We start from the raw sequence: 23,699 nt of genomic DNA on the forward strand, positions 1-23,699 counted from the left end.
TAATTTTAGGTTCTTTCTCCAAATTCAACTATTGTTCTCATTTGTTCGTTGTACATGTGTGTTGGGGATTAAAACTTCGCTGCTTCCTTTTGTGGCGTGTTTGATCTGTCCCGCCGTGTGCCTGCCAATGTATCTTGGTGTCTTTGTTAATATCCTTGATAGCATCGCCCATTTTTGTGTGTAAATTTCATGTCTAGTGTTCACGCCTTTTGAAGGGTCTTTCGTTTTAGTTACTTTATCTTCAGACTACCTTGCGATGGGCTATTTGTAACGCATGCATGCCTAGTACCATCTACGAAAATTGTCAGAACGCTGTACATCAGCACTATAAGAGATAACAGGCGCACTTTTCATAAACCTCCTAAGACGCCCCACAACACATGTGATGGTAAAATGAACTTGACAACATAGTTTGTCTTTCCTGTGGCGTCAACCAAAGGCGTTGATGAAATATTGCTCTTTGTTTAGCTTTTTTGAGCAAGTCTCTCGGGACAGGACCGTTTAATATGAAGATTTTAAAGGAACACGGATTACATGGTTTAAAGTTTATTTCACATAGATGCAAGGAAATAAATTCACGGTTTGTACACAAGGAAAGAACGCGACTCCATAAATTCGCACAATCGGAACTTAGCGAGAAACGGAAACTACAGTGGAATTGGCCAGGCGAAAATATCTGGTCTTGCAAATCTTACATGCCGGACAAGTTCGTGCACTGTTGGGAGACTCTAGGGCAGTTGTGAAAAAAAAAAACAGAACGCTGCAATGCATTTGCATTAAACTTAAGGGTCTATAGCGATATTGCTGTTGAAATTTTTGGATTAGAAATGCGTTGAAAGCGTTAGTAAAGGTAAAATAGCTCAAAAGAATCAAGAATATTTTACGCACCAAATGCTTACGCTTTATTAACGCATTCAGGAACATTAAGTATTGAGTGTAATTTATTAAGCACCTATACCTTGCTATAAAATCCTTCAAACAAAAAGTCATTAAAATGAAAGTCTTTAAAACGGCTGAAGTCGGTATATATTGGACCACTGGTAAATAAATACGAAAAAAACAATATTATTTGTGTGTTACACGTTGGGAAAGAAAGCATACACTTAAAGCGACCGGAAAACTTCGTCTTGTGGTCTGTAATACTGCAATAAGGGTGTAACGGCCTGTGGATATTAAAGGGGTACTAGATTGGTTGACAATTAGGGTTAAATATGTTGCTGTAGTTTATTTCCACTGAAGGTTAATGATTTAACTATTCCGGGTCTTGCAATTAAAACGGTTCCACGCACAAAGTTAGGCAACTGAAAATATATAAATAGGTAATACATAGGGCCGTTTGTTTTGAAGAGCCGATCAATGCAGGGGTACGGAAGCAAGTATGTACAACAGGAAAAAGCTTGCAAAAAAACTGTGGAATTTACTTGCAATTGGAGACCTAAAGTAAGAAGTTCGGGTACTTTTACATCGCCGCCCCACGTACAACAAAGCCTTGCGTACTCGTGCATTGCTTGGTGAAACTACCAAACTTGACTTGAAAATGAGATAACCAAACAGCATAGACAACCGTTGAAGGAAGCGGGGCACACGCATACTGATAAAACATGCAAGCGGCTGCATACAAACGGCGGCAAGAATGGAGCGAAGCATTGCTTCCAGATTGCAATACTGACATTAAGAAACGGGCGTAATCTACACATCGGTTGGTGTTTGGTTCGCTTTTAAGGTTGGTAAGTCAACGTCTACAGTAGCCGATGGTAGCTTTGCATGCATAGGGCGTGGTCGGGGGTGTTGATCACATTATTATCTACGTGTGTGTATACGTGATGCAAATGCGAGAAGCAATAAGCTTGCACATTTCGAATGAGATTTTACCACGCAAGAAACGAGATGTTTAAGGCGGTGGAACCCTTCATAACGTGATAGCTAAGAACCAGTGTTTCCCAACGCTTTGCGCCCTACATTGAATGGTAGAGGGGTTTAAGAAAGGATGGGGGATAGGGTCCTGCTTAAAGTTTTAACTGTATTTGATTTTTTTAACAGCTCGATAAAATTACGTTATTACAGTTTAAAACTGCTCGAGCTGAAAAAAAGTTACTTTTTCCAAAATAATATTTTTACCACACAGCACATTTGAATGTTTTGGCTAACTAGTTGGCGTGGACAAAAATGTTGGCTTCACAGTAACAAGGGGGTTTTGAACTAATGTATAACCTATTATTCACCCATAATATATATTCATTTGATTCCAACTTGTCATTTGATTCCAACATAATTATTTCATCAATGCATTGGTAGTCGGGCCAAAAGAAATATGTCGTTTTGCTTGTGACTTGTGTGACCTCTAAAATTGGGCAAAGGCCTTAAAAAGTGTAACACCAGAGGGCGCTATGGAACATTTTTGAAAAATTGTGGCGGGCGATGGAAAAATTGGCAACTCACGAAAATAGACAAACGACAAAAGGTTATAAAAAACGCCAAGATCGAAAACAACGTGTCTCTCACAGGATGAACATGTACAAAAAAACAAACGCAATTTGGCACCCGGCCTAGCACAGCCATTTCACCACTATATGCGCTGATACTCATTTCTGCAATAGCTCGATTTGGTAGAAGTAAGTCCAGGGAGAAAAAAAACATGTTATATATGTTTTTTTGGCTTGGATATCAAAATATTTCGAAATTTAGGTACATTAGGTTCCCTATTTCTGGCTTAGATGCCCATCGAACAACTTAAGGGCTTGGTAATGTTCATCACGTTTTAGCCCATTGTAGTTACAGCCCCTTTTCCACAATGACGTAGTTGGCATGTATTTAGACCGTGGTCGACATGTTTTTGAAAAGTCATGCGTGTAACGCGTAAAGGGAAAGTACAACGAACGAAAACAGGTACAAAAACACTGCGGTTCTGCGATGACGAAACGATATCGCAAGTTATTAAAAAAAAACGGAAATGAAACTTAAACGTAATAAACTTTCAAAAAACGCACCAAACAGACTTTTTTCTTTCTCGAAAGCTTTATACGATAGGCCATATTAAGCGTAGGAACTTGGCTCTAGATAGGAAATTGAATAGTGCCATGGGCCGCAATAAAATTTAAAGCGGTTTTATTAAAAAAACAAAGATTTGACGGCACACATGCATTTGTATGCATACAACTACAAAAATTTACCTTTACCACAGTGTCCTGTTGAAAATCGACAAGCCGTCGGCTGAAATCAACATATCCACGGGAGAAAATCATGTTTGTGTACAGTGCGGTAAACGAGCGGGTACCATGCGAACCGTTAGTTTACTTTAACGCGCTTTGCGATTTTCGGACTCCAGGGCCGATGTTTGCATTGTTGGGAACTTTGATAGATCTCAATTAACACCCCGTAGAGCAATATTATATTCAAGCTCAACTGGCTGTACGCAATAAACGACGTGTAAAGCGAGTACTTGTCTAAATGCGCTATTGAACTGTTACTATAGAAACGATCTCATGTACAAGGCTTTAACAATGTTCAACAAGCGTGTTTGTCTTTACCGTAGGTAGAGCCGCGGCTCTGATCAGAAGGACAGAAATGAACTTTCTCCAATGTTGTTGCTGTTGTTGTTGTATTTGCGTGAATTACTTTAAACCGTTGTAGACAAGACATTGAGTTTGAACACTGAAGGGACAACGTCCTTAAGAATAAATAAATTTGATGCTTTCGCTGAAAACGATGGTATTTCTGAAATAAAAAGATATTGATTAAACAAAGAACACCACATATGTCAGCAGTGGTTTTGCAAACAAAAGAAAAGATGCATGGAATAGAAAACCCTTGCTTTTGCGAACAAATAAAAATATTGAACGTGTTACACTGACTGTTACGAGAAACACGGTGGTACTGTATAAACACACCAACGGGGCAAACAAGGCTATAAAACGCATACTTTTCTCATTTCATTCTTGTCATACTTTTCTCATTTCAAGCACGTCATGCGAATATTTTGGACCATGACAAATAATTTTAGAATGTGTTTTTCAAGTTTTTCAAACAAGTTGCCTCAATAGAACATTAAAAGCACACAATAAGGCCGCAACTACTTCAACAGTAAAACAACAGGAACTTCTTTTTTCCTTTATTGCCTGATAAACTATTTTAATATGTTTTGGAAAATCATACTCTTTGAACGCTATCTTTTAAGTGACCAATATAGGACATTAAAAGCACATAAGAGGGTCGGAGCTACGCCAGTATCAAAACAACAGCATTCGCTTAGACTAGATCGAAGGATAATAATTGTGGATATCCCTTGTCGGCTATTGTTAATTCCCTATTACTTGGTTCTTACCCAAACATGTGACGTCACGGTATGTTCTGAAACTCAGTCAACCGGAACGATTCGCGTTACGAAAGGAAATAGTTTTGTTGAGTAAATGTTTGGAAGGAATGCTACGAAAAGCGGCAATGACAGGTCTTTATAGCGCTCTTAAACAGCTAGGCTTTTATTGCTTATTGCGCTATAACTGGTTTACCCCCCGCCGTTGCGCAATTATTCTGCTCATGGTGTAGAAAAAATATTTGCCCTATTAAGTTAAACACATTCCAAACGACTTCGTGGCAGGTTTTGCGCTTTTTACATCTTCATACAGAAAATCGGGTTTTTAATGACCTCCCTCAGTTGGCAACAAAATGTGTTTTTCAATTTTCAAATGGAATTCCCCACGAAAATATTGTTTGCGCTTGGATGCACATAAGTTATCACATTCCAATAGTGGGTGTTGTGAGGTAGCTAGGTAGTGTGATATAAATTTGGCACGTAATGTACAGACACGATACGCTAATGTGTGATATATTTTGGGGAGCTTACCTCAATATATCGGATATGTTACTGTCGATTTTGCTCTTCCAAACTCACTGGCTTGTTACCACCCGTTGAAAATGAGTCGAAAACCTAAACAACAAAACACAAATTACTCCACTGGGTGGCGCCGCTCAGCCACTACATACTCAACGCGCGTTGCCTCTGGGTATTTTAGATTTAGACACATCGGTTTGTAAATGCAAAAACCTTTACACAAATGTTAAGGGTATATTTTAAACAATGTTAGGTAACTTGGATTTGAAAAAAAGTCTTGTATAAAATTAATACATGAGCTAACGTATTGAGTTTTCATAGTAACTTGGGAACAATACCGCGTCAAAACAACACGTATCTGTTGAAATAGCGAAGAGACAAGTCACGAGGCGGTTCCGCTTGAGTGAACAGAAAGTATGCTACTTAACGCAGCCCATTAACAGGTTTGGCCAAATGGTTTACTGATTGTATTGATTACGGCTAATTAAAAGCAAATGTGTTAAATATCCTCATTCAATTACTGTAGTGATAACTAACAAAAACTATTTTGGTGATTTGTTCAATAACGCGAAGTTATTACAATTTGAATGGGGTTCACGTTAATGCAAAATACCAATTCTAAACATGTTATCACACCAAGTTTGATTTTACCGAGAAATAATCAACGAAAATCGTTTTCTATTGACTTATGCATAACACTTAACGCAGTAGTGATGAGTCACTAAGTAAAACTGTTACGACGTAAAAATTGCGAATTAGGCTTTTGCGTTTTCCAGGTCATTATAATATTACCGCCATGACCTACTTTACTTGGAATTTTGAGAAATAGCAAATAGCTTTAAGGCTAGATCGTAATTGACGGTTTCACATTCCGCGGTCAAATACGTCACAACAAGCCGGTCCCTACGAAGGAATTAGCGCGTCACAAAAAACATGTTTAAAAACCGGCCACTTAAAACTTAGCCAGTTAAAATAGTTTTGGCTTGCTTAGTTATTCAGTAGAGTATGGAATTTTTTTCAATTTTGATTTGCACATCATTTTCGTTTGCTCACTGTTCAATAAAGCTTCGATGTAGTGGAACAAACGTTCATTTTCGAAAGTCTTTGGAAATTTTGATGAATCATCTAGCGGTATCACGTAAAACCGGCGGATCACAACACGAATTATTGGATTCCGATTTTTTTTGTGAGAAAACGTTGTGACTAATTTGGCAAGAAAGCTATTCTCCACAATTATGCACAAAGCTAATTATGTCTATGATTACATACATGACTGTTCCCAATACACAGAGTAAGCAATGGAGGAAAAAAATATGCTGATACGAGACACTTTCTGGGTCCTTTTAAACATCAGTTAAATTAAGATGCTTGCTTTTTGTATCACAAATTGCGAACCAAACTGATTGCAATATTTTTCAGCTTTAAATAAACAACAACAAAATTTACTTATTACTGTCATGCTGACAATTAACGAACTATTCGCATAAATGTCACCGCACGATGTTTTCTAGGCTATAACACTTGACATGTGACCGCTCCGTTTAGGTTTTAGGACTTCGTCCGCAGTCGTATTTGAGAAAGTTTTTTTGCACTTTTTAGTAATACATATCTGGTGCAATGCAACTGCCAAGATTTGCACACGCGGACGACGCTTATTGCCAGAACGACGCTATAAGCCGGGCGCACTTTCGGGCGACCATATTAAGGGGCAATATGGCGCGACTGGGTGGTTCCCAACTTAAGGGGAATTCCTCTCGAAATTCAGAAATTTTAAAACTTTAAGGAAGGAATTAGGAATATATTCGCTATGCGTGCAGCTTCTAACAAAGTCTTAAGTTTTCGCTACTGAGTACCTAAAGCCGATTTGGGGTCCTAAATTGGACATGGATTGTTAGGTTCAGCGTCGTATTACTACTTTGTGTTATTTCAGGGTGAGAAAAAAAAACATTTTGTAACATCTTGGCTTGTTTAAGGTTCGGAAACGATGGGTAAAGACTGGTACATTGCACATACCTGCTGTGGATTTGGTTGAACAAAACTGGCAGTGTCGTCAGCCCGCAGGCCCAGCACTGATCCATCAATCGTTTCGAAACTAAAACAGAAATTCAGAAGCCAATTAGTTGTGCCTGGTTTTGATTGGCTTCCTAATGCAGAACGTTTAGTCGACATGGTAACGACAAAAGAAATTAAATTTGAACGGGTCCTAATGGAAACAACTGTTTGTCGGAAAAACTTGTTGCTGCCTTTGTTGTGTAAAAAAGCTAAAAAGTAGCCTCCAGATTTTTTAAAGCATTTTTTTATACATAAAAAATACTAATGAAAACTATGTCAATTATGCAAAGTTTTTGAAACAATATCTTATCTAGAAGAATACAAACTTCTTTGTGCTAAAGCATGGATATGCTTTATATGTCAACAAAGCCTTTTAAAAATCGATACAATTGTCCTAAAGGGAACCATTTTCGGCAGGTATAAGAGGGCCTAATGTGGCCCCTTGGGAATAATTTTGTCTCTTTAAAACTCCTTGCAACAGAGATGAGTTTTATTTATTGACCGCAGTTACAAAATGTTACTAATATGCCCAAGGGTCGTTTGCTTTAAACATACTAGTGGTCACACGTCGCTTTGCATTAACGAAAATACAGGTTACAAATAGGAACGCAATGGACAGGATTTGGCTACGGCGTTTTTTGCTTGTTGCATTTGCAACGAAATTTGTGTAAAAAAATGGGGAACTTTTTTTGCAATGAATAAAATATAAATTTAATGACAAAAATAACGGCGAAAATAGACGTAAAATGCGATATGCTTTACAATTCAAACGTTATATACCATCATCAGTGAAATGAGAGGCCACTTCAGTTACAACCGTTACGTCTATTTGGGCCGTTATTTTCCTGCTTAAACTTGTAAACAGATCCGTGTACGTATAGTGTTTTAAAATATAAATGTAATCCTATCTGCATTTTAAATATGTTTCCTACCTCATTTGGACTATGTTAAACCAATTGCCATTTTTACAAGAAGGTTCAAAGTACCATGTTTTACATTGTGCAACAGGCGATGGAATGATCAAATACCCACGGTAGGCAACAAAACAAAAAGCAGAACCGATAACCGATTACGCAACGCGATGCTCGTTTCGACGACATTTTTCTGAAATCTCATGCCAGCAGGATCACAAGATCGTGTAAATTAACGAACAAATCCCCTAAAGGACTTATATGCGACAGGAGCGTTGACAAAACCTGCCAAAAATAGACTTCGCTGCGACTAGCAGCAAAAACACCGAGCGGGAATTGGTGATTTCTACCAACGGGTGATTGTTGTGTATGTTGCAATAATCGTCGTTGAATTGCGGTTTTGCTCGAGTGTTGCGCAACCAGCTACAAAGGGTTTGTTGCCAAATGCGATTGTTTGTTTTGGGGTCGTGAGGAAATCGATTGGGAGTATTGGACTTTCTCGTTAAGCGGGATTACACGAAATGATGTGCTCCCTACGTCACCACCGCCTATCCTAATGTGGATGAAATAAATATTTGAAACGCAGAAATCTCGCAAATGTGATCATTTCGACGTTTCAAATATACGTAAACATACAAAGTGTTAGTTATTTTCATGTTTAAGTTAGTTTAAGTAAAAGTTATAAAGTTAAATTTTACCTTGCAACAACTGTCCATTCAACAGTTAAGCCCAATAAAACTATAGCAGGGTTTCTTAACCAAAGTACGTCTACCCATTTAAAGAGGGGTACGAGATAGAGTTGTTTAGGCATTTTTGAGTTTCAGCATGATTTACGACATTTCTTGAATAGCATTTTCAAAATTATGTCACGGAAGATACAAAAATGCTCCAAGTTTGCTTCTAAATTCAATGCAATTTACCACAATTTGCTATATTTTTGTCATTCATCGCAGACAAGGGGAAACAAAAAAATCCTATGAACGTTCAAAGTGAATGAGCGCAAAAAAGGTATAAATCCGCTACGAGAGGCTAAACCGATTATTATTAATTCGATACCGAAACGCATTCCTAATCACACAAGCATAACACAATAGTTTTACTGCAGCGAACCATCCCTTTCAGGAACAGAAAGCAATAAATCATCCATGATGCGTCCCACTCCCCCAACGATACCACGCTGTGTAATGCCTGTACTGTTTCAGCTAAGATAGGGAGGTGTGTGTGAACGTTTAAAATTTATGCAGTCAATACTGCTTAATGTTGAGGTTCCAAAAATGGTACAAGCTCAATTAAAAGCCATTAATGGGAATTTTTGTAATCAATACCCCTAACGCTCTTTATGGGCAAAATACATATAGTAGAGTGGTATAATTTAACCTGATAACAGCACAACAAACCTAGCATCTGGTAGGGTAAGAGTTATAGCCACTTGGCATGGGAAATAAAAGTTTAATGCCTGACATAGTGGTACATATCTGCTAATCATTGATCCTGGGTGTCTGGGCAAACATGCTTTGACCACAAACCGCAGCGCAGACTGATTTCCATTAGTCTGTGTCTTGTGACACATTTAACCTCAGGCATGTCAATAACTTGGCACAAACAGGTTTCCACCAGTAGCCACTCACCTTTTTAAGTCTGACCCTTCCACCTGTTGCTGCACCTAGATATGAAAAACAAAGCACTTTGAAATTTGATAACCTATAACTATGTGACAAAAATACACATATTCTGAGCATTTTAGATTGTTCAGATGAATATATTCATACTGAGATCAGCCCTGAAGCTAGATTTTCTAGCCTGTGCCTTGCCATATGGTAATGCTTGGAAGACTGGCTGATTCGGTACAACGCCTTTAATAGGCCTGGCGTACTATGATTCATTTTAGATTATGTATGAAAAATGAATTTTTAAGTATAAAATAGTATGTATGGATTAACAGAGACCAAAATGATGAACAAGCTATGTTTAAATTTTATTTGTTGGAATGAAGGTTAAAATTTGGATAGTATTAGGCCAGTGGTTCCCAACTTTTTGGAGGAATTCCTCCCTTAAAATTTCAAAATATGTTCATTCCTCCCCAATAGACTACATAGTAGATGGTAAATCATACAAAAATCATTGAAAATTGGATCTTTATCACTTTCACAGAATATATTTCTGGAGTTAAAGTGTTTATTTAACTACATGTACACCAAAAGTTTACCAAAGTTTATGGTTGGACAAAAATACATTAAGTATGTTTTATGTAGGTTAGCAGTAGTTATACTATTGGCACCTGTCAAGTTGCATGTACACACAAAAATCACAGTTAATGATGGGAGCTAGTCTGTGTACTTACAACAATGACCTGATCAGCATTTTGTGGCACAGCAGTAATTTGGAATTGCCTTTCCTGTGATTATAAGCAACAATTTTGGGCTGCGATCTACTGGTCATGTGACGCAGAAATTGAATTTCAATGACATGTCATGTCAGGGCATTCAAGAAAACAGTTCCGGCAAGAAATTCAATACTCTTGTTTTTATCTGACATTTAAAACCAGTGGCACATATCTCCTTACATGAGAATTTGCTGTCATGGTTTGTTGTATAAAAAGGAAATAGTTTAGCTAGTCTAAAAGGTTGGTGCAAACCTTAAATTTCACAGAAAAATGTTGCCATTGCCTCATTATAAGGTAAAAAGGGCAGGTTAAAACTGGCTAAACAAAGATAGGAAACCACCTTTACAACATATAGGTGTAGATTAGTGGTTCTCAAAGCAAGAAAAAATGGGCGAATGAAGGGCATTGTGTGAAAATAAGATGGTAATAAAAGGATACATAAACATTAAATCAGCTTTTAGTCTGCACAGAACTGGCAGTGACAAAACTCTTATCTGAAAAGAATAGCTTGCAACATACACACCTAATTCCTTTTTTGAATAAAGTATTGTTTCTTAGCAGTCAATGTAATATACTTTTTAAATAAAACAGTTCAACAAGACCTTACTGGTACATTTACCTGTTGGGCCATCTCATGTTGGAAATTGGTATTGGTGTTAGAATCTTGTGGTTGCACCATATTAGGATTTACCAAATACATGTTTGTGTCCTGCAAGAGAAAAATATCTTCTATACATGTTGTTTTGCATCAACTAAAAGGCCATTACGTGAGACAATTTCCAATGCTACTAAAAATGCTTTAAGGTGCCTTTAGTAAAGTGAAAAAAAGTGAATGTTTCGTGTGTAAAACTTAAAATTAAAGAAAGTGCAATAAGAGCAAGTGCCCTAAAACAGTCAATTGCCAACATCAGGTCAATAAGTATTTCTACAACATGAGCCATTTCACATACCATCATTGAATCCTCTAAAATTGTGTTTAAATCATCCACAAGATTCATTTCAGGTTTTGACAACTGCTGCTGTTGCATCTGTTGTTCTTGTTGATGGTGCTGTTGTTGTTGTGAATGTTGTTGTTGTTGCAGTTGTTGCTGCTGTTGCTGCTGTTGCTGCTGTTGTTGCTGTTGTTGCTCTTGCAGTTGTTGTTCTTGTTGTTGATGATGGAGCTGCTGCTGCTGTTGATGTTGCTGCTGTTGTTGTGACTGCTGTTGTTGTTGCTGCTGCTGCTGTTGGTGGTTAATGATGCCTTGTTGCTGCATCGGATCCATAGATGGGTTTTGGATCATGTTAACAGTCTGGCCAGGAGAGAACGTCTGTGACTGGGGCTGGTGTGTGGTGACGAACTGTTGTGTGGTGTTTGTCTGTTCAGCACTGTTAAACAGAGTTGCTTGGACAGGTGAGTTTGTGGCAAGGACATGTGACATGTCGTTATGCATTGCATGACTGCCACTTGCCATGTTATTCATCACTGGGTTAATTTGACTGCTGAAGGGGATGCTTGTAGCCGGTTGGGCATTAGAACAGTCGGAAATGATCTCTTGAATGATGTCTGCATTCATCATTGAAGATTCAAGGGACTTTCTTGGTGATATGACATCACGGTCGCTTAGAGTGAAATCATTGTCGAAGCCAATAGACAAACCAGTTTCAGTCATAGGGCTTTGCACCAAACTGTTGTTTTCAGTACCTGGACTGCTTTGTGCAACTTCTGAAGGGCTTTTCAGAACCATTTGGGCAAGACTTCCGGCACTGTGGCTTGACTGCAACTGGGTTGGACTGTTTAACAAATTTATATTTGTTGTCACAGGTTTCTCTTGGTCAAGTATCCTCATAGACTCAGTTATGGTAAACAGCTGCTGCTCACCACTCATCGAAAGCTCACTGGCATCAGTGTTTACAGTGCCATGAGTGAACAAAACTTCATTGTTACCCTGTTCTGGCTTTGTCCATATGGTGCTTACCTGTAAAGGCAAGTTGTCACCGTTTTGATTGGGTGAAGGTGTAAAACTTTGACCATTTTGCGCTTGCTGCATGGTCGGCCATACAAAATTTGCTGGTACACCAGAACTTGCATTTGCTTCTGGTGAGATGACATTCTGTGGTGAAGCAACCAGCTGCGGAGAGGAGGTGTCTTGCAGTTTAGGTATGTCTTGGGAGGCATTCATAGACAACTGCATGTCATTTTGGTGAGCTACAACAGATGAACTGGTGCTGCTGGTCATGTAATTTCCCATGTTGGTTGGCAGTGCCATGCTGGACATTGCACTAAGTGTACTTCCTGACATTGATGCAGTGAACTGTGATGGCATACCCATCATGTCTGCATTACCGCAAGTACTGGCAAGAGGCTGATTTCCGAACGCAAACGTAGGGTCAGATTTAACCACTTCCTGTTGGAACATGCTGGTTGGAAACGTTGAATAAAGGCTGTTTTCATGTATGGGTGTGCTGGATTCCATTGGTGCTTGTGATACAATGCCTTGTTGGGCCAGATTACTATGGTTTGGTTGTGCACTGGTATGGTTAAACTGGGTTGATCCACTTGCAACCTGTGGGTTCTGACCAGTTGCAGAAAAGACCATAGTACCAGTGCCATCTTTATTGAAAGCATTTCCATTCTGCATTGGCACAGAATTTGGAAACCCGCTTTGCTGTCCAATAGCCCACGCCTGTGACTCTGTTTTCACCAGCAAGCCCGCATTGTTAGGTGCTGAACCACAGACAACAGGGTTGGTAGTACCTTGCATGTTTTGCACTGTCTGAGCATTAGTATTTGCAACAGCTTGATCAGAAATGCTCATTATGGAACTAAATGGCCCAGCTTGCTTCAGGGTCATTTGATTTCCGCTTACAGTAGGTTTAAAAATAAACTGGGCACTGGCAGGTGTATGGGTTGGAATTGGTTTTTCAATGTTGGATAATGCTGGCTGTTTATTACTAACAAACTGAATGGGTTGAGTGGGTTGCTGAGGGGGAAACACCATCTGGTGATTATTGTTGTTGACCATGCCAGCTGCTTGAGATGTTGCCACTGCTTGGGCCACTGATAAAGTAAAACAAATATGCACGGCATCAATATCCAGTGCACTGTTGTAAATTAAGGATATTTAAGCTAATTAAAAATTAAAATTGCAAAAAAGGAACTCACAAAATGCTAAAGTTTAAATAAATATAAGTCAGCTCGTAAATCTTTATTGCTAGAAATCATTTTTATTATTACTGAGCAGACCTTTACTTTAGGCTTTCTATTGTTGCAGATATTGTGGTAAACAGCATTATATGCAACACATACCGTGTTTTGTATGTTTTGTAACAAAGGAGTTTGAAACGTGGGTAAAGTGGTCTTCAGTAATTTTTTTACAACACATCAAGCCATGGTGCTAATTTAATGATATATCTTCAATTTGGGCCGATTAAATGACCCATGCATTTGTCAAAAGCATTGTGTTTTTCCTGTTACCATACATTTTATGTCAACATTTCTTTAATGTCAATCTCCAAGGTTAACACAATTGTTTTGATTGAAAACTCAGCACTTAATATAGTACGATCAATACCAAGACAACAAAGGCTGCAAAGGAGTCAAGGCATCAAAGTATTTAACAATGACTCCTTCCTTTCAAAGTCTCTTGGGACAGGAATGGGTTTTTGTTTGATGCCTGGACACTGTTAGTCAAACATTGTGCATTATTTTTTTTCTACTTATCTACTTAATGCAAACTCTTCTAATGTCATCATGTCTCATAAGAATATTTTTTTCCTGAATTTAGGATTTAGGTTTGCAAATACATGTTTTTTACACAAGTGTAGTTCTAGTAATGACAAGCAACAAATGCTCAACAAAGCAGAGGTTATTACAGTTTAAAACAGTAAAGGAAACATGTTTGAAACTCAGCTCCACACAACCCTAGTCAGTTAGTATTAATGAATTTCAATTGGAAGTCATTATAACAAACAAACATTTACATGTGAAACTTGACTGTATGAACAAAAACCAACAATAAGCCAGTGTCAGTTCATCAATCTGAAATAACTTAGTCAAAATATTTGTTAAAACTTTTTTTGACCAGTGAAAATGGATTGGCATTCATTGTCCTCAAAAGTAGTAAATTGCATCCAATTACCTTGAACAGTTGCCTTAATGTCATTGGCATCCGCTTCTGGCTTGAGTAATTTCATCAGCGCTTCAAGAAAGTTGCAATCAATATTTCCACTCAACAATGCTTTAGTGACTGGGTTTTCTGTGCAGGAAAAATTTAGTGTTAAAATAGCCACATACATTCATGATAGCTGCAACTTAATATAAATACCAGTTTGGTCTGTACACGAGCTAAGATGTGATCCTGAGGCACACAACATGCACTAATCCATGCTTATGTACAAACTATGCATTCTTACTAACCTGCCTTAATATCACATTCAAAAAACAAAATTTAAAAACCTTAAACTATCTTATAAAGTAAGTCAAAGAGTTTAAAACTGTGTGGAACTAGTTGATAATCATGCACCTGTCTCTTGTTTTATCTTAGGTGTCTCTTCGGTTTGGGAATTGGCAACATCATTGTTTGTCTTTGCTGGTTTGGGGTTGGGGTCAAATGTAAAGCTATGTGGGTCACATTTGCGTCCATTGTGCTCAACCAGTACTTGCACATTGACAGACTTTGTGATGTTCTGATCATGGTAGGGTGGCACTCGAACAACTAAATGTGTCTGTGAAATACATTAAAATACAATTAGCATACTTCAATGTGTTACAAAAGTTACTGGCTGCAATTATTGTCTGTAAGAACCAATGTATTATTTTAACACAAACATATTACAACCTGATTTTTTGGGTGCTAACACATATCATGTGTCCAAATCTCTTTAACAACAACAAACCATGTAAAAAAACAATTAGGCATTTCAATCAAAGCTTTGAGGCTGCGTTTTAAGTCTTTTGAAATTTATGACAGAGCCAAACAGTAAACCTGACACTTGACAGGCGACGGACTAAAATAGCTGACAGGAAACAGGCTGTCCACAGAGGGTTTGTACAAATGGTGCTCTCACACATTCATACAAGATACATTTTGGACCCTAATTAGCAGTGCTGTTTTTACCATTTAATTACAATTTGTATCTTCCGGGTGTACATGTTGGCAACAAGGCTTTAGGGAATGGAAATGCAGTTAAATTTGCAATTAAAAATTCATGAGATGGTCCAATAAGATTAAATTAAAGTTCTGTGCATGGGGTTCAGTAGAACAAGCCAAGGTCAACATGTCAACGCTGTGATACAAACAAACTTAGTTATTTACAAACTTCCAAAAATTTGCACTTGAAAAAGTCATTCTCAACAATTATAAGGATAAAGTATTGCAATGGTATTAAAAACATGATTTACAGTCATTGTTAAATACTTCTACATTAAATGCACTTGAAAATGTTCATGACGAGGTCTGATGTCATTTGAAAGCATTTCAGGATTAATTGTAGTTCCACTTGAACATCTCTAAAGGCACAATGTAATTCTGAAACTTAACAGTGTGATGAATTGTAAACTCTACAGAGAACACAGGTGTTGATGTAACAGAACCCAAAAAACTTTGCTGGGGTAGGTATGTGTTACTTTATACCCGGCCGGTTGAGTAGCATGGCTCAGGTTACTGGATAAATTCACAATGGGGGCACTTTTTATGTTGAGGGTCACATTCCCCGATACTAAAGAAAACAAGCCCTAAACGGGGAATTCTACTGGAGTACATAGCCCTTAATCCCGGATGTATAACATGTTACAACACTAAACAAGCCAAACCATCAAAATGCAATAAATTTTAGTTGACTGAGGCATATATTGTTATGAAAGAAACTTGTTTCCGGGTTCGTCTGCACAAAGTCGAGTAGGCAGAACAAACACAATTGATGGCAATTTATGCAAAGAATAGAGAGGCCCTTCCAAATCAAATCAAGCTTCACAGAAGTTGGTAAAGCCTTCCATTTAAGCAGACACACACATACCAAGGAATGATAACATAACTGATACCAGGCTTTCCAGGAAACTTAGAATAATTGGGACTTGATTTTAACTCATATAACTACAAACATATTTGGATTTTTGCTCAGTATTAAAATAATGAATGTGTGGATACTAGTTATGGTTTATTATGCTAGAAAAGGAATTACGTTTTTGGGTTCAGCATAATAATTAGGCGGTTTCGTTATCAATTACCAAAAGGAGTAAAACCATATCTAGTGGAACCATGCAGAGCTGGAATAATGCTGTGTTGGCAAATGTGGTTTAGACATATGACTGTGGTCACTGGTAACATTACAGAATCAGGAGCTAGCAATCTGTCAGCTGTTAAAACTTCAGGCTGGGTTTTAAGCATTTTTGATGTCAAGCACACTTCAGCAATGCTTTGATGAGTTTAAAGTGAATGACAAGTATTTGCTAGGCACATGCACTGGGTCAATCGCTCCATTCACAATTATCCAACCTTATTCTGGCACATTAAACCAGATATGTATGCATATATACAGCAAACACATACAACTGAATTGTTGCTACAATAAAGACATGACATATACTACTATTAAACAATGAAACTTCCGACAAAAACAACATTTTTATAACATAGTTTCAGGCTATAGTTCTTACTACAGGATGGTTTTTCATTGGCCAATCTATTACATATTGTAATCTAATGCTACAAATGCAAGTAGGATAGATAAAGAGCCTTATATGAGCATTCAGAGTTGAGCACCAGGCATTTCACAACCGTGAGGTGAAACACCTTACGTTATAAAGCAGCATAATGGCATAGCACAAACAGCACATTCAATACTGTTTGTTTTCAGAGCACGCTCCAGTGGGGTGTAAAGAACCATCTCAATAAAAGGTTTAATGTTGACTATGCTCCCCTTTGATTACATAAGGCATTTTTTGAACAGTTTTGAATAGAATTATATGGTGGGAGAAATTGTGGTATGCCTCTGTGAAAACACCTTTGAAGTAAATCAGACTGAAGATGTGCTGGTATTAAATAGAAAGTTTCGATTTGGTTTGGCAAATCCTCAATGTGGACTTTTTGATGACTACCTTGCACTTAAAGGATTTTAGTGAAACATGCGGCCAGATGACAATTGTTAAACACAGTTCAATATGATTAACACTTGTGCGTTCTATAAAAATGTAACATTTCACAAGACAATATATGCAAATAGACCAAACATTAGGTAAGTCAAGTCAAAATAGGTTTTTGCAATGGACCTAGACATAAACATGTTTAAGGATAATACTAGCTGTAAACTTGCATTGTCATTGTACAGGCTGTCTTTTCATTTCCTTTGTTCAGGGCAAAATTTACAGTTTTTAATTAAACACAGTAATTTATGACAGTTCTAAACACACCATCCTGACAAAATAGGAAGTGTTGAGCAATGTTTACGAAACACACCCGCTAAATTATATTGATGCCTTTTTAATAATGTTTTCAGTGTAACAAAACAACTTCATGTCATCATATTTAAATTATTTTTAAACATGGCATATTACTGACAATACCTGATGAAAGTTGTCTTTGTCAAGTGTGCCCACTGTATGCCAATGACTGCCTAAAAAAGGTAAAAATGTTTTTGATACGTTGCAATAGCAATTAATTAATGCTTTCCAACAATGGTTTGGCAATAATATCCTTACCATCTGCTTCCGCTGGATCCTGAAATATGACCTTGGTGCCTTTGTGGAAATTTCTGCCGATGATAAACATTTCTACATCGCCCTTCGCAGGACAACGCTCTAAACTCTTTTTGGTGATTTCAGGTTGACCAGGAGGCTGGGCTGAAGTACAAGATTTGAGATGTGTTTATTTTCATACTAAAAGAAAACATAGTGACACAAAAGCACTAAAACTATCACGAAGTCGGAAATATATAGCTGCTCAATGTTAAAACATGTAGGGTTTCATTTATCAACCATATGCTAACTTATAGAAAAACATTTGTAACTTTTATTGTCTACAAACATATGTGCGATCTTTTTTGAAAAACATTACATGCAATATGTTTAGCATAACAAATGTTAGTACTCACTGCAGTTAATGCGGTTGGATGCCACTTGCAAAATGACAGGGTTTGGAACATTGGGAACATCATCGAGAACAACACGAAAGACTAACTTCACAGTTTGGTTTCGTTTCTTTGCTTGCCTGACCCCAATTCTCGCCTCCACATCAGCATTTCGAAGTTTCAATATTCCAACACAATCAACACTGCAGTTTTTAATTTGATGGTAATTTACAATGTACAAAACCATTTGTATTAATCATGCACACAATTTGCCTTGTTTCTTGAAGCAGAATGATTATCTATATGTGACAATATTTGTTGTTGATATATATGGACTATGTTTAGTTCATACAATAGAATTGAACTAAAACCACATACAATAGAATTGTTCAAAATCATTACTGTAGTCCGACAAGAGGCAAAGATACATGTTGGTTTTTACTAGTGATGTACCGAATCGACGAAATTTCGATTCGGCCACAACCGAATATTCGGTGGTTTTGCCGAATAAATTCGGCCGAATCAACCGAATCATCCATGATGTCACGCGAAGTCGTACGCTACGCGTTTGACATGGAAATAGAAGTTTACCTATCAGGCAATTAGTGCAGAATGGTTGTGTTTCGTCAGTATTTTAGTTCTGTGGGGTTTAACATTGCCTTGAGCATGATTGCCAACCCGACAATGAATTACTGGTTAGTTGTCTGCAGTGGGGAAAACGATAATGTGTTAAAAACATAATGATTGGCGCGATTTTCGTTGGTACTAAGCAGAAGACATGTTTAATGCTTGAAATGTGTGCTCGTAAAAGATTCGGTTTCGGCCGAATCGCAACAAATTATCCGGCCGAAAGCGAATCTTTGCACAAGTGGACGATTCGGCCGAATAAATTCGGCAAACCGAATATTCGGTACATCTCTAGTTTTTACTGCCAATGGAACAGTACTGCTGAGTTGGGTTGAATAAATTTGATGCTTAAACCTATCACCACTACTAACCTTATTGGCTCACGCGCATCAAAAGGAATCTTGATCACTTTTGTTCCACTGACATTTTCCTCTTCACATTGTGTAGTATTTCTGCCAGTGACTTTACAAGCCTGGTAAAAGCCGTGAGGGCGAATTTTGTCCTCCGACTCCAATCCTACGTAAACGTGTAAAGTGGTCTTGCCGGCATAGCCCTTCAACTAGTGAAAATAGAAAGGTGTGTAACGTAGGTGTCCTGAACATGTGTAAAACAACTGAAAGTTTACATGGAGGAAAAATAGAACACATCGGAAAGATTGACTACGTTTCTATTTCCATTTAACCATTTTGATGACAAAATTGTGGACAAACAAAAAGAAAGTAGTTCACTGAGTTTGCATGCATGGCAATGTAATTATATATATATGTTGTTTATAAAATTAGAATCAGATTATGAAGTTGTTTTGTAAGACAGTGGACAAGCTTCAGACATAGTGCACTGCTACTACTGCATTTTGCATTATCTGTGATAGCAAATTGTCATATAGAAGCACCCAGAAAAAGTTGTCACAAAACATATTAAAACTATAGGCCAGCACTTACCGCACAGCAGGCCTTGCTAGAGTAGCAGAGCTACATGTCCCGGTCACTACGGTTACAAAGAATCAATAACAAATTGAATGCTCCGTGATATTTAAAACCTCAACGAGTGATTGCAAAAAGCGATCACCGCAGTTCAAACACACAGTAGTCTGCAAACCTTACAAAAGTTATTCGCATTAAGTTAGACAAGTCAGTTATAATGTTTGAGAACAATATAAACCATTGGTCCGCAGTAAATTCGAAGACATGAAATAGTGAGAACTCCTAACAAAGACAACTAATAAATGTAGACTTTCTTAACTTGTTCTATACTTAACTCGAACTCCATTCACAACTAACTGAAGACTAACATAAATTTTGTATGTTTTATGCTAATCTTGTTTACTTTTAACATTTAGTTACTGCAGTTAAATTATGTATTGCTTATGCAGCTCTATCTTAATAGGTCATGCTACAATTACACTCTAGCATTCACACTTCGTTTTGCTCCTATTTTTTTCTGCTCTGGTTGTCACTGTTACAATCACAGATGCTAATATAATTTTTTTTCATAAAAATAAACTTGTTTTGAACTGCATGCCTTACATTCAAAGCAATTTACAAACTTTTGACTGATGAATCCTGATAACAACACTTTTGACTGCAACAAAATCAACTGCACGCTGACCAAATTACTGAAAACATTAAACTATTCAACTAAAGCTGGATTGTGTAAAAGTTTGTCCAGGCCCCTTTAGTTGCAAAGCATAATTTTAACATGCCTTAACATTGAACACAAGCCAAAGTAGTGAGTGATTATGGTTTCTAGCCAAACCAAACACAATGCATACCTCAATTTTAGGATACCCTTGTTGGGATGCATCTTTCACAGGGCCGCGACTGCCCTCAGTCAGGTATCTTGCTCTGTGCTGCTGCTCAGGTTGAACCAGTATGCTTAGGCTTAAGTTATGAATTGCTGAAGGGTGTTGAACCGTTAATGCGGTTGAAGAGTTCGGGGTTGATGTCCTGTGATGATGGTGGTAACGGTGCTGACGTGTACTGCCAGACCTACTTTGGTCCTGATTGTGTGGTGGTAAATTGTCGTTGCTTACTACCCCTTGAGCATCCCTTTGAATTAAAACACTTTACTATCTACTATCCATCCAAAACTTGTTTTGCAGTTATGGTATATATTTGGTAATGCAGTATTTATAATACATATATAATTTTGGCAACACTGGGTTGAATGCAAGCTTTAGTCAAACGACATCTGTGTACTGTGCAACCTAAACTGTTGTGAATCAAATTCAAATATGGCATGTAGCATCAACAAACATTTTTGCATATTGGGGCCACAGGTTGATAACTAGTTTCTATTAGGCAAATTATTAACATCAAGAAATTTACCTGGACATTGACATGTTTTGACTGCTCTCTGATGCATTCGAGAGTCTCCGGGAATTGTTTGCAAAAGCTGCAGGCAGGTTAGAGTCTGAATTGTTAAAGTTTGCATTGTAAGGCAAACTGTTAATTGACCTTCTGTGGCCGGTTGAAAATGGTGTGCTTGAGTCTTCTGTCTCATTTGCACCTGCTTCACCACCACTAGGTGACGGTATTTGTGAACTTTGTGGAGAAGTGAAACTGAAAGCCTGCTTCGGGTAGTCACTGTAACGTTTGGTCTTGCGGCGCTTTTTACGGCTGCTAGTTGATGAATATGGATCTTCATCAGAAGAACCACCAGGTGTTGTGGTGCTTTGAATTGGATGCCAGTTGCACACAGGGCGATATCGTGTATTTACATTTAGAGATTCCGAATCCATCCCAGTGTCATCTGACTCCATTGCCTCAAAGGAGCTGCTAATATCACCTCGGTTTGGACTGTGTGCACGACTACCAAGTAGCGAGCCTGGCTCAGGGCACATTTTAGTATCTTCATCTATATCCACAGGGCTCGAAAAGTACATTGAAGAATAACTATGTGCATTCGGAGCAGGAGGGTCTGTAGTGAGGATCATGTTCTCCGGCATTCCTTCAGTGTCCGATACTGATAATACGGAAACAAAATTTTCCGTTTGCTGCTGGGCCATGTTAGCTCCTTCCAGCTGGCCCTCTCCATCAATTCCTAAAAAACAAATACAAACTTAAGATTTTTATGTTTATATTTTGTCATGTGTATTAATAATCTGGTTCAATACTGATTTTGATGTTCATATTTAGTAATGGCCTGAAATGTTTGATGTTTTTAACTGCAGGCTGGGTTTTTATTCTTGTTTTGATAGTCTGCAAAACTTTCATTGCCACTTATTTTTGCATACAAATTTCTGACAAAACCACACTTTTTTTTGCAGCAAGATGTTTTGCTATTTAGAGTTATATACTAAAAAACTTTGGTTCATTTGGTTCTATTCTGTGTATGTAAAGATTACAAAGTTTTGGCTAAAAACCTATCTTACCCAAGTTATCGGCATTGCAAAGAGTTTCTTGGGAAGATCTCGTCCCATTACTGACTCCATCAGGTTGAGGGTTATTCCAATTTTCGTGACCAGACATAATTTACCTATTTTAACAATTTAAAACACAAATTGTTTTAACATTTTTTTTAGTTGTAGTTTAAATTCAAATGGCAGATAAATGCAAAAATGCAGCCAAGTAGTTTTTAAACCCAAACTAAAAAGTCTGATTTATTCTTTTAGTAAAAAAAAACAATTAAAAGGCAGCAGAGTACAGTATTATTATGTTATACATACACGAGGAAGAAACAGAGATAATTACGTCAATTGGTATATTACAGTGTTTTTTTAAGGTGTTTTGGGGGACAGTTTCCCAAATAAGCAAATATGGCTATTTTTTGGTATTTAAATGAAACACTTGCGGTCTCTTAAAACTACTTAGCGGTCACCCAAACCAAACCTTAAAAAAACCCTGGGTATATATATACAAGGAAATGTGTCATTGTAATTAGAAATTCTGCTCTTCACTTAATTGTGATAACCCCGAAAAATGCTGATCAAATAAATAAATTTTCGGAAAATGCAGAGAGTTTTGTTCAAGAATGCAAATATTCTGGGACATCCTGTTTGAGATTTGCCCAGGTACTTTCCCAGGGAATATGTTCTATATTTGGCTGCCTGGTATTGTGGACTACTTTATTGTTCAGTATTTGTTTTATTTTACATCCGAGATATTGCCTACTGGATCAACAAAGGTTCAAAGTGTCTCATTACATGCATTAGTGAAAGACTACCAAATTCCCCTGTGGCCTGTAGTAATGCAAAAATGTGTTAAAAGTAAAAGCATCAACTATCATACTCACAAGGGCAGACATGGTAAGTATAATATTATAAGAACCTGAATTTGTAAACCTAGTCCAATACTTGTAATAAGCCAATTCTTAACAATATTAAATTCAATTCACACATATTTATTGCATATAATTGATAACAACAAGTTGCACTACACAATGCGTTACTTTTTCATCCAGATTATTTTGTTTTTCTTTTACTACTATCAAATAAAAGATGAGTACTATTCATTCTAGCAACCATGCACTCTCATTCTAGCAAGTAGCAAGTAGCAACCATGCAAAATTGCACACACACCAGGGTTGGAAAGAAGAGAAACGCATGACACATAAGTATTTTGCAAAATGAATGAGGCAAGGGAATGGAACACGGAGGTTTATTAACATCATAAATTTAACCGCATAAAACACATAGACAATAGTTGTATCATGTAGTACACTTAACTGATGCACTATTAGATCGGTTTTCCGTTAATATAGACATTTTTTGCAGTCGGCGAAACGTTAGTTATATTTTACACGTTCGTGGCTTCGTGCTGTTACTTACGATCGTTACGATACTTGTAAATATGTTTGTTCGTTTGAAATTTAATGACACGATTGTTTACCACGACAAAACAGATTCAATGCT

At 37.5% G+C, this 23,699-nt stretch overlaps 1 protein-coding gene across 1 annotated transcript; it reads right to left on the reverse strand.

Annotated features, from left to right (window-relative positions):
- Positions 1-530: 530 nt before the first annotated feature.
- On the reverse strand, positions 531-22,365 carry LOC145222657 (uncharacterized). The gene is made up of 15 exons (XM_080088833.1): positions 22,221-22,365; positions 21,175-21,889; positions 20,619-20,895; positions 19,219-19,406; positions 18,245-18,423; positions 17,853-17,993; positions 17,718-17,767; positions 14,680-14,881; positions 14,296-14,412; positions 11,125-13,214; positions 10,794-10,883; positions 9,420-9,454; positions 6,842-6,920; positions 4,841-4,924; positions 531-3,714 (listed from the first exon to the last, which is right to left on the reverse strand). The coding sequence occupies exons 1-14, from the start codon at positions 22,315-22,317 to the stop codon at positions 4,859-4,861; spliced, it is 4,326 nt and encodes a 1,441-aa protein (XP_079944959.1). The 5' UTR covers positions 22,318-22,365; the 3' UTR covers positions 531-3,714; positions 4,841-4,858.
- Positions 22,366-23,699: the final 1,334 nt, after the last annotated feature.

The sequence above is a fragment of the Phallusia mammillata genome, chromosome 1 (genome assembly GCF_965637545.1).
Source record: "Phallusia mammillata chromosome 1, kaPhaMamm4.hap1.1, whole genome shotgun sequence".
Classification (NCBI taxonomy): Eukaryota; Metazoa; Chordata; class Ascidiacea; order Phlebobranchia; family Ascidiidae; genus Phallusia; species Phallusia mammillata.

Coding starts and splice junctions, on each gene's coding strand:
- LOC145222657 (XM_080088833.1), bottom strand. CDS start 22,317: ATGTCTGGTCACGAAAATTGGAATAACCCTCAACCTGATGGAGTCAGT. Junction 13,215..14,295: donor CATTAAGGCAACTGTTCAAG/GTAATTGGATGC, acceptor TTACTTTATCAG/TGGCCCAAGCAGTGGCAACA. Junction 10,884..11,124: donor TTTTAGAGGATTCAATGATG/GTATGTGAAATG, acceptor TTTCTCTTGCAG/GACACAAACATGTATTTGGT.